At 44.2% G+C, this 12,068-nt stretch overlaps 1 protein-coding gene and 1 long non-coding RNA gene across 3 annotated transcripts in view; one reads left to right on the top strand and one right to left on the bottom strand.

The window, feature by feature from the left end:
- Gm36507 overlaps nt 1-12,068 on the top strand; it is a 56,862-nt gene that overhangs the window by 32,624 nt on the left and 12,170 nt on the right. The window lies entirely within an intron of this gene.
- Gfpt2 (glutamine fructose-6-phosphate transaminase 2) overlaps nt 1-12,068 on the bottom strand; it is a 44,466-nt gene that overhangs the window by 24,947 nt on the left and 7,451 nt on the right. Inside the window, exons 2-6 of the mRNA NM_013529.3 lie at nt 8,615-8,722; nt 5,881-5,979; nt 4,515-4,640; nt 2,652-2,710; nt 1,870-2,004 (exon numbers count right to left, since the gene is read on the bottom strand). Coding sequence (NP_038557.1) covers nt 1,870-2,004; nt 2,652-2,710; nt 4,515-4,640; nt 5,881-5,979; nt 8,615-8,722 — 527 coding nt within the window. The remainder of the gene's footprint in view (nt 1-1,869; nt 2,005-2,651; nt 2,711-4,514; nt 4,641-5,880; nt 5,980-8,614; nt 8,723-12,068) is intronic.

Genomic DNA, 12,068 nt, shown 5'->3' with positions numbered 1-12,068 from the left:
TACTACTGACCCTCCATACCTATAGATGCCGATATGGGCGTGGCTCAGTGAGGGAGAGCTTGCAGAGCATGTGTGAGATTCCGGATTTGCTTTCCAGCATCAGAAAGACAAGGAAAAAAAAGTTCTGGAAACTTGTCCCATTGTTACTGGTCTGGGCTGTGCATCTAGTCTAGAGTGGAACATTTAGAATGAGTGTGAAAGTTTGTATATGCTCAGCCCAGGGAGTGGCACTATTAGAGGGTGTGGTCCTGTTGGAGTAGGTGTGGTCTTGTTGGAGTAGGTGTGTCCCTGTGGCTTTAAGACCCTCATCCTAGCTGCCTGGAAGCCAGTATTCTGGTAGCAGCTTTTAGATGAAGATGTAGAACTCTCAGCTCCTCCTGCACCATGCCTGCCTGGATGCTGCCATGTTCCCACCTTGATGACAATGGACTGAACCTCTGAACCTGTAAGCCAGCCCCAATTAAATGTTGTCCCTATAAGAGTTGCCTTGGTCATGGTGTCTGTTCACAGCAGTAAAACCCTAACTAAGACAGTGAACATGCACAGACTTGTTCTTGTCACTGGTCCCTGGAGTATTCAATGTAGCATAACAACTATCTACATGGTTCCATTGTACTAGGTATGATAAACAATCTAGAAATGATTAAAACACACATGGGGATGGGCACACATTACATACAAATACTATGACAGTTTATGTGAAACTTGACTCATGTATCTAGTGAGGATCTTGGAACCAGATTGGAATTGGTACTTGGTATTCCATACCAAGGTATGACACTGTAGAAGATGCTATGATTTAGAAATTTGTCCTCTAAATTATGGACACCCCCCCAAAAGAGGATGGCATAGATCAAAGGGTTTTGGCAGTAGATTCACTCTGAAAGTGTTCACTGAAGGCTGGCATATCTAAAACCACAGCAGTCTCTGATCCAGTGTGTCCCAGATTCTGGGCCTTGAACACTATTTCCAGGATCCGTGGCCTTGGGTGCCATGGTTCGTTGGGGATGGGCTCTGAGATGTATGGATGCCTCTTTGCTGCCTCCCATCTCACACAGGCCTCCTGCTCTGCCTCCTCTAAGAGCGGTTTTCCTCCTCAGACAAGCCTCTAAGCCCCCATGCCTGTTCCCCTGGATGACTCCACCCCCACACCCCTGTGTCTATTCATCTTTGAGAGTAGCTGTTCTGGAATCTAACTGTTCCATGTGCCACTAGTTTCTCTTGCTGACTGTGCTGGGCCACTCCCTTCAACAGTTCCCTGTGCTCTGGTCCCCTCTCTCTTAAAACCACAGTCTTCTTTGGGAACTAAGAACATCTCTTGTCCCACAGCTGTCTCTATGCACTCTTTGCATAACTCAGAAATCTATTCCTGTGTACTCATAAATGAACATCCACCTCCCTCCCTCCCTCCCTCCCTCCCTTCCTCTCCTTCCTTTACCATTTCCATTCTGTAATCAATTGTGGACATTTCTTCCCTTGACTGTTTTACTGACAAGAAAGAGAGACTACAATTCCAAGTCTGCAATATCAGTCAAATTCGTCTGCTTAGCACATAACAATGCATACGATTCAACTTTAGACAGGAAACCATGAACCGCAACAGATAAGTTCGCACATGCGCACAACCCACGTTGTAAAAAAAATCATAGATTAGAAGGCCAGCCACCATCTCAGTGGGGCTAAAATGAAGTAAACGTTTTGTTTAATACTCAGACCCCAAGCTGGGCTTTCTCCAGATTCCACAGGAATGTAACATCATAAGTACATGCTATGGACGAACTATCTTCCACCCTCAGGACCTTGTGCAAATTTGTACAAGTGCTTATGAAAAATAAAGGTGTGTTTAGACAGATGGGACCCATAACTCACCAACTGCTGAATGACTCTTTCGACCAATGTGGAAAACGTTATGTCCTCAGTCTCTCTGTTGTCAAATACATATTTAATCAGCTTGGCGATGGTCTCCGTGTCTGTTTCTGACTCAAACTCGTAGCCTTTGCTTTCCTGGAATAAGGGGTTATACGCAGGGTGACAGATTTTGGTCATTGTGCAATGCTGGTGGGGCCAACTCCCTCTAGTCCCTTAAGATATGACTTAAGGCATAACTTGAAGGGAAATAAGCAAAACTGGGAAGGGACAAGAAATGTCTGCCAGAACCCAGCAGCCAAACACCTCTGAGTCACCCTCTTATTCCCAGAGACCATCCCTCCTCAGGAGTCTGTCTTCACTGTTAATCTGGACATTGCAACACAGCAGCAATGATGATAAAATATGTTGACTCACTCACATCCCAAGTCACACCATATTGCAGACACTCACCATCCGCCTCCCCACCCCACGGTCCGCATGGTGTCAGAGTCAGTGTGTCACATAGCACAAGCTACTCTGTGAAACCTAGCACATGTTATTTTGATTCTGTAAAACCACAGCAGCCCTCAAGATAAACACTAACGCCCTGCTATCTCCCGGACAAGGTCTGCGCACAGTGGCTGAGCTGAGGCTAAGGCTCACACTAGGGACTGTGACACGGCCCAGTGTGCGTCTCACTCAGTTCCTGTGCTTGTCACTGAGGGGAAACAGGCTAGGTGAAAGTGTCAGGGGGATGATCGGGGCTGAATCAGACTGGGTTTGCCCGAGGGAAAGCCCCTTACCAGAAACTTCCTTAGATCCTTGTAATTAGTGATGATCCCGTTGTGGATGACAACAAATTCTGCAAGGAGAGTTTGCGGGAGAAGAGGAATGAGCGTTCAAAATGAACTGCAAGGAAGTTCAGGCTAGACACTACAGGAATGAAAGCTGGAAACTCGGGGCTGGTGAGATGGCTCAGTGGGTAAGAGCACCTGACTGCTTTCTTCCGAAGGTCCAGAGTTCAAATCCCAGCAACCACATGGTAGCTCACAACCATCCTTAATGCAATCTGATGCCCTCTTCTGGAGTATCTGAGGACAGCTACAGTGTACTTACATATAATAAATAAATAAATCTTTAAAAAAAAAAAAAGAAAAAGAAAACTGGAAACTCTTCCCTGAGACGGGTGGTAAGCGGGTTCCATTTGCAGGGCTTAAGACTGATGTTTCCCGTGACTTGGTCTTACCTGTCAGTGATGAGCACCCAGCACCTGACCGTGCATAGAACTCTGCCACTGGATATTAAAAAGGCTTCCAGCTTCCACAATTATTTATGTCTCATTATCCACAAATATTTCCAGACATTCCCAACCGTCTTTAGTACTTTCTCCTTTTTAAATAAATCATTTTATTTTGTGTGTATGGGTATTTTTCCTGCGTGCCTATCTGTGGACCACATGCATGCCTGGGGCCTCTGGAAGCCAAAAGAGAACATCAGATGCCCTGGAACTAGAATCAGCCAGTTCTGAGCAGCTATGCAGGTGCTGGGGATTGAACCTGGGTCCTCTGGAGGAGTGGCTGCTGCTCTTGCTCTGAGCTGCCGACTCATCTCTCCTGCACTAAGCTTTAGTTCTTAAAGGGGAGTCACAAACTGGAAGTTTATAGATGTGTGTGTGTGTGTGTGTGTGTGTGTGTGTGTGTGTGTGTGTGTTGGGGGTGCATGTGTGCATGCCATGACACATGTGTGAAAATTGGGGACAACCATCTGGAGTTGGTTCTCCCTCCCACCCTTATGTATGTTCCAGGGCTTCAACTTGGCTCATCGGAATTTCACAGTGGGAACTTTTGCAAGCTGATGCATCTGGCAGGCCCCTCTACCTTAGTTTTTTGAGCCAGGGTCCCTCACAGAACCTAGAGTTCACTGACTTGGCTGGCCTGGCTGGCCAGTGAGCTTGAGGGATCCTCGAGGCTCTGCCTCCCAGAACCACTCTTTGTGGGAGAGGAAGATGAACTCTGCTGCATGGAAAAGGTGCTCTGGGTGCTCTTTATGGTCCTAGCCTTCTAGAGTATTTTGCTTGTCTCCTAGTGTCTGCTATGGGTTGAATGTAGCCTTCAAAAGCACAGTTCATGACGCTGGATTCTCAGAGTGGTGATTGACAAGTGCTAGGACCTCTAGGAGATGAAGTATACTGGGAGGTTACTGGAGACGTGCTTCCGGAAGACACTAATAAGAGTTTCCATGGGATCCTGAGTTGTTACAGATGCACTTCCTGATCATGAACTTTCTGCCCCTAGAACTACGACCTAAATAATCCTTTCTTTGTAAACTACTCAGCTTCAAGTATTTTGTTACAGTGATGGAAAATGAACTAATGCACTGCTATCCTCCACTCTTGGAATGAATTCCAAAGAGCCAGTAGCCCTTATGGTAAAATGCCATCATTTCCTGTGCATACCTAGGTCAACAGTACCCAGGGGATCAAGTGTTGGACCGAATGGGCCTCGCCATGTGGCCCACCGGGGAGATGCTTAGATTGTATCAGGAGGACTGGGCAGAGGGAAAAAGTTCAGCTTGAGGTAGGTAGGCATGGGAGGCACTCTGGCCAGGATCATCTCTGACAGGTCATTCAGGGAGAGGTAGAAACATCCTTAACAGGCTCTACTTACCATTGTCTTTGTCCGAACGCTGCGGGTGACTGTTGACAGCATTGGGAACCCCGTGGGTGGCCCAACGTGTGTGGGCAATGCCGAAGTGTGTCTCAAACTCCACCTTCAAGTCCATGCTATCTTGCTCTAAACAGAAAGAAAAGCAGTTGCTGTGTTGGTGTGTGCTGTGCATGTATGTTTGTGTGCATGTGTGTTTACATGCATGTGTCCATGTGGTGTATACATGCACAGTTTCATATGTATGCATGTGTGTGGAGGCTCAAGGTTGATGCTGGGTGTTTTTCCTGTTCATTGGCTGCCTTATTCATGAGGCATGGTCTTGTGTTAAACTCAGAGCTCATCTACAGTGACCAGTCTGGCTAGTCCGTTTGCTTGGCGGATCCTCTGTCTCTGCCTTTTGACAGCGGGAATTAATGTCACGCCTGCCTGACATTTACAGAGGTGCTGGGAATTGAACTCTGGCTCTCAGGCTTGTGTGGCAAACAAAGACATCTCCCCAGATACTGTCTGTACCTTTAAAAACAAGCATTGGTAGCCAGGTGGAAGTGGCACACACACGTATTTAATTCCAGCTCTGGGAAAACAGAGACAGGTGGGTCTCTGAGTTCAAGGCCAGCCTGGTCTATAGTAAGTTCTAGGACAGCCAGAGCTACACAGAGAAACCCTGTCTCAAGAGGGAAAAAGAAAGCATTGGCAGGCCACCACTATGGCAAGGTGGTTCCATTTTAATAGACACCATCTTCACTAATGGCCCATCTTTAATGTCAGTCACACACATGGCAGCCCAGGGATCCACAGCATCTGGGTACTATCAATGTTAAGTTTTACATAGTGTTTATCAGTAACTGAACCCTTTTCCCCCTTTTGAGCCGGATTATTGCTATGTGGTCCTGGAACTCACTACATAAACCAAACTGGCCTCAAACTGGTAGCAATATTCCTGTCTCAGCCTCCCAAGTGCTGGGATTCCAGGCTTGGGCCACATACCTCACCCTTATTTCCTAATCAAAATAAGTTGACTTAGGAAAGAAAGTGCTGCATCTCTAATATAAATAGAAAAGCAATGTTGTATGCCAGAATGATTAAAATAAAGACGTAACTATTAAAATAGGTTTTCATGTCCACGTGTAACTGCTTAAAATAAAACCTCCTACATTTCATGAGACAGTCTTACAACTTGGCCCTAACACTCCTTATAATCATCCAAATATAGATGCATTACCACTTTTTCAGTCTTGAATGCTGTTGGCAATAATGTATTTTCAAGGGTCTATGCGCCAGGCATCACTCTGACACAGACTATTTTCTACTTACTGTAAAGTCCTTCATTTTCTACTTACTGTAAAGTCCTTCATTTTCTACTTACTGTAAAGTTCTTCATCCAGAGCCTTTACTTTCCCCCTTTTCTTCACAAGATGGATGTGTCTTTCTTTGACTTCGTGGTTATTCCCATCAATGGCAACCCCTAGTTTACAGAGAACACTGAGTTCTGATCCCTGAACCAGCATGACCCACAGAAATACTGAAAAAGAGCCCCATATTTTCAATTCCCTTCAATTCCCTTCAATTTTACTACCCCAAACCAGCAACCACTGTTCACACCGCCATCACTGGAGAGCAGTTCTTATTTTAGAACTATAAAATTGAGAACATAAACATTATTTTTCATGTTGAATTTTTGTCACCAAAAGGTGCAATTTGCTATCTTTTTCTGAGGCTTCGTATCCATGACCAACCAAGAGACAGATTATCAAAAGTCTTGAAAAATAACATAGGGGCTAAGGCGATAGATCAGTTGGACCTGAGTTCAATCTCCAGAATACACATTAATAATAATAATAATAATAATAATAATAATAACAACAACAACAACAACAACAATAATAATAATAATAATAATAAAGCCAGGCATGGTGCTTGCTGCATGCTTGTAATAATAATAATAATAATAATAATAATAATAATAATAAAGCCAGGCATGGTGCTTGCTGCATGCTTGTAATTCCAAGGTTACAGAGGTAGAGACAGTTGGGTCCTGGGAACCCACAGGCCATTTCCCAAACTACCAGTTCCAAGTCAATGAAAAACATTCTCTTAAAAAATTAAATGGACCTCTGACCTCCATGCACACATGCATACGTGCCATCACAGATACACAGGTGTGCTCAAACACATGTATACTCTCCAACAAAGAAATTCCACCTGTACTGAACACGGGCAGATTTTTTTCTTGTTGTTATCTCAGAAACAAAGCATTGTAAGAAATACTCACATCACATTTACATTGCATTAGGTATAAATAAATAATCTAAGGATGATAAAATGTATCTATCTGTGAGGAGATGCAAGTAGATCAGATGCAAATGTTGTGCAATTTTATAGAAGGGGCTAGAGCATCCCAGAGCATTGGTATCTTGGTCACCCTTACCAGTAACTGAATATACCTCCTAGGATTACGGCCACAAGGTATGGTTTGTTGCAGTAGGTGCATTTGGGGAAATCTAACCCAAGATTTCATACATACTAAGACACACACACACCATCAGCCATTACCATATCTCAACAATCTAGTTTTCAGGATATTTACTTTGAAAGACAAACCCCTAAAGTATCAATTTCAAAGTAACAGAGATTTGTGCGCAGGGACCAAGGGGCTTGGCTGCCAGGGATGGGCTGCCACAACAGCCATTACAGGCAAGAGACTATTCAAAGGCACTTAGCCTGCTGTGCTCTCTGCATTGTAACCTCCTCGCTACCTTCTCCCTCCATTTGCATGCCTGTAAACCCTTTCTGGATTTGCCTTCTGCTAAGAAAATGCAAGGACAGGCCACCTAGCTAGCTCCTTGGCTCTGCAATACTTCATTAAACGTTTTTTGCCAGTGGAGGAGAGAACCCTGACACTCCCATCCCATGAGGACTGGGAAGTGAATTAGAAAGATCTTTTAGGAGGGGCTTTGGAAAGTAAAAACGCTAAGAATAATGAGGGAACACTGCAAACCCACAGGGCTGAGGATGTGACACCGAGCAATGTGTAGAAGGCCCTGGATTCAATCATATTGTTTTCAAGACAGGGTGTGTAGCCCTATTTGACCTGGCTCTGTAAATCTTGAACTAGGAGATCCTCCTGTCTGCTTCCGGAGGCGTGTGCCATCATCTCCTTCTCTCCCACCCCCACCCCATCCAGCAAAACTAGCTCAAAACTTTAACATCCTAACTAGCTACATGTTACAAAATTGCAAGGTGATGGTTAGGAGTAAATCTATTTATAAAAACTCCCTCCATTCTCAAACCAGATGGCATCAAGGCACAACAGCAACTAGGAACTGCTGGAGGGGACTTTATTGAGGTATGTTGGGCAGGCTGAAAGCTACATATATATTTAATGTATCCAACTTACTGGTCTTTGAGATAGGGAACTAACAGTGGAAATACCCAAAAATCCAAGCCCTCAACTTCTCCTTCACCCAAGTTCCCTACGGACCCCTTCCCTCCATGAATACTACTGTGTGCGTCCACATTTCAAACGTGTATTGTTAACTATCCACTCTGAGCTGCCCTGGGATCTTTAGGACTCGTTCATCTTGCACAATTGAAACTTTGTGCCTTTGGTCAATGTTGATGAAGCTGTACCTGATAGAGATTTTGCTAGAGAGTTTTCTTTCTAACCCTTGTGTTTTCTTTTCTACAGTTAAAAAAAAAAGCCAATGTTTTCTCGATTTTTCTACAGTTTTGAAACTTCTTTGATGAGCAAGCGTGGTTATTGTTCTATGATTAAAGGCAGCTGTAGAGAGATGAAATGGGAAAGAAAGAGGCCTGATCTGACCTTCTGCAGGACCATGTTAATTCATGGCAAGGAGGAACTTATGTCAGTGTACAGATGCCCAAATGCCTACAGAAGATTGGAAGTGGCACTTTAAAGAGGCAAAAATGACTTCCATAGTCCGCAAGGGAAGCTGGGAATCATAGTCCTTCAGCAGGAAATGATCAGTTACATCAATAAAAGAATGTTAAAAAGTGTCAGGGAAGCGCCCAGGCTGTAAAAGAACCCTCTACAAAGAATATGAGAGAAGCATCCATCGTGGGGTGGCTCAGAGACTCACCCGCAGAGTCATAGCCCCGGTACTCCAGCCGCTGCAGACCCCTGATAAGGGTTTCGAAAATCTCTTTCCTTGTCTTGGGAACTCTGTAATTCATGTAGGCAAAGATTCCTGCCCAAAGAAAAATTAAATGTCATCTTAAGGAAAAACCAATGTCCTCTCCAGAAATGAAACAACAAAAAACCAAAACAAAACAAAAAACCAACAATAACAAAACCCACCACCAGACAAAGTCTCAGCCCCCAGATTGCTCGCAGAGGAAAAGCTGGCTATCCCTCAAGTCCTCTAGAAGAGTTGTGTTCTGTCAGCCGTTCTCTCTGTGGCAAAAGCTCACGCGAACCCTGTGTCACAACCCTTGACCTTACTGTTTCACAGCAGAGGACTTCTCTGCCATTCGTTGGCAGATATGAGAAACCAACAAACCTGAGCAATGTATTTAAGCCTTTGCAAAGCTGGGTGCCACCAACAGAGACTAGGAAGACCAACCAAGGGTGTGCTCAGCAGTACAAAGAACAATCGTTAGTGCCCTGGTTGCAGGTCCTTCCTCCTCTTTCCTCATTGGCTGAGGCTCATACCCGCAGGAAGGTATGATTTTGCATGTCATCTGTCATTCATGTCTGTCTGCTTCTTGGAAAGACCAGGCATGGATTTATCTCTCTGCCCAATCTGATGTGGACATCATCTCAATTAGTATCCCCACTTCCCAAATGATTCATCGTATGTCAAGTTGACCCCCCTCCCCCCAAAAAAAGCCAGGGCTTCGTGCATTCCAGGCAAGCACTCTGCTGATCTCCTGCTGCAAAGATTAAATGTAAAAGTCGTCTTTTACAAGAGCCAGAATAGACCCATCTCTTGTTAAAGTAGGCTGGCAAGCCAAGATGACTCAGTTTGGCTTTATTTTATTTGATATATTTGTTTCACTTGTGCCTTTTCTCCATGGTGGAAAGATGAAGATCCCTACTTTAGGTCTTTTTTAGGGATCACCCATCCCAGCAGCCACATCACGTCACATACAACAATTTGCTTCTGCTAACTCCAGCTCCAAGGGGATGTGATGCCGCCTTCTGGTCTCCAGGGAAACTACACTCATGTGCATGTGCACATAGAGGCACAGGCACACAGAGGCAAAGGCAGGCACATACACACATAATTTGAAAACACACGTGCCGTGTGCTTTCTGAGCAGCCTCAGATGATTTTCTTTTTAAAGTGGCCAAGGATGGTTTTCACACTTGGCCATTTTTGTTTTCCTTGTTGAGTTCAGGGTGGGGGAGAGCTCGAGGCTGAGGATAAGGGGTTTACATGTAGTCTGGGTCCCTCCCTAGCAGCTCAGACTTTCTGTCCCACGCTTCAAACAAAAACACATCTGGCTCTTGGGTGTGTTTTTTTTTTACATTGCTTATTTTTCTAAAGATAGTTTTCTTTCAGCACCAAAATGAAAATTTCAATAGCTTTCTTGAGATATTAATGTACTAAATTATCACATTTTAAAAATACATGTCCTCCGAGCAGTGGTGGCTCACACCTTTAATCCCAGAACTTGGGAGGCAGAGGCAGGCAGATTTCTGAGTTTGAGGCCAACCTGGTCTACAGAGTGAGTTCCAGGACAGCCAGGGCTACACAGTGAAACCCTGTCTCGAAAAAGAACAAACAAGAAGTCCATTTCCAAGGTTTTTAGTCTTATTTGGATTGTACAGTCACTGCCACAGTCTATGCTTAGGTGAGCCTTTGCTCATACTAACTTCTCAGTGAACAATGAGAAAGTTCCCTGGGTTGGATGGCTACAATTCCAGTCAATAGAGGAGCATGAAATTACCTGGGATCGTCATATAAGAGGAAGCCACTCAGTAAGTCTTCCCTATCTGAAAATTTGAATTCTGAGGTTTTAGATACCATCTTCCAGCCTTCGACCTAAAAGTAATAACTAGAAATTTTTGATCAATAAGTAATTCATAAGTTTGAAATCGTGCACTGCTCTAACATGAGGAAATAGGCTCACAGCCAGCATGTGCACCATCCCATTGTTCAGAGATCCATGCTCTATAACTACCCACCCACCCGGAAGCTGTCTGCATTATCAGAATGAGATCAGAGGATCTCAGTACCAGAGCAGCTACAGAGCAGCACAGGCTCAGGTGATGACTGGTGTTCCAGTGTTGCAGTTGAGGGTAACTAATGTCTGTCTTATTTAAAAATGGCCCCAAGGACAAGAGTAGTAATAACAGCAAATGACAGTCCCGAGAGGTGCTCTTACATCCTTCCTTTTCAATGAAACTGTGATAGTTCTTATCCAATAAGAGGAGAAAAAAATCATAGGTGGAGATTGCTAAGATGGATGATAAAAAGGAATCTTCTATCTGGGAAACTGTGAAGAAGGAAAAAGAAATGTGTGCCTCTTCTGTTGTCACTTCAGACGATGCATTTACAGTCACAGGGCTGGTAAGAGTTTAGCTAATAGGCAAGACACAGCTTCAGGGGTGTGTGTGTGTGTGTGTGTGTGTGTGTGTGTGGTGGGGGAGCATGCAGAAGCTAGAACAGGACCTGGATATCTTCTTCTATTGCTCTCTATTTTAATTGCATTGAGACAGGGATTCTGGAAGCTCACCATATAGCTAGGGGGGCAAGCCAGAGAGCTCTCAGGATCCATCTGTCCCCACTTCTCAGTGCTGGGGTCATGGGCACACACACAGACATACCCAGCTTGAAGGCTCAAACTCAGGTCCTCATGCCTACTAAGCCATCCTCTCAGCCCCTGGAGTGATGAGATTAAAGGCATGTGTCCCCATGCCCAGCTCTGAAAATATTTTAAACAGAACGGTGTGTTACAGGGGTCATAATTAATGTAATCTAAATAAATGATATAGTCTAAGGAAATTATCTTCGGGGACCTAACATGTACAACGAATGTACACCAGTAAAAATGTTTAGATCATATAAAATGCAATCCATCAAGTATTTGTCTGTATCAGTTTTGATTGATTGCTTTTTCTTCCTGTCACGGGTCTTATTTTTCCACATGCTACTTAGCTAATACTGGGTGGAATACAAGATATTATGAATTTTGATATTCTCTAATTCTGAAAAACAACAACAACAACAAAAAAAAAAACCTTGAAATCTGGATTCTTTGGGGCAAGAAGCCTCTGGGTTCAGCTCTCCCATCCTTGCCTGAAAATTCTCTTCTTCCAGCTACATTCCACTTCTGATCATGCATCTTAGCACACATGCCTTTGCATGGCATTGAGATCCACAACAGCTTGGAAGAAGGGATATATTAGAACCTCCTGGTTAGATATTAAAATGTCCTTTTCCTTGGGACCACCAGCTGTGTTGACACCCAGCCAGGAGTTTGGCAGGCAGTTGAAACAGTTTGGGAGTTGACTGCTGTGAAGCGAGCTGCCAAGGAGGGTTCGCGAGGTCTTTGCACAAGAAACATAAATCTTCTCATTTTCATCATG

Source organism: Mus musculus, chromosome 11, assembly GCF_000001635.26.
Source record: "Mus musculus strain C57BL/6J chromosome 11, GRCm38.p6 C57BL/6J".
Taxonomy (NCBI): Eukaryota; Metazoa; Chordata; class Mammalia; order Rodentia; family Muridae; genus Mus; species Mus musculus.
The sequence above is the reverse complement of the archived record's forward strand: the minus strand, read 5'-3'. Positions and strand labels throughout refer to the sequence as shown.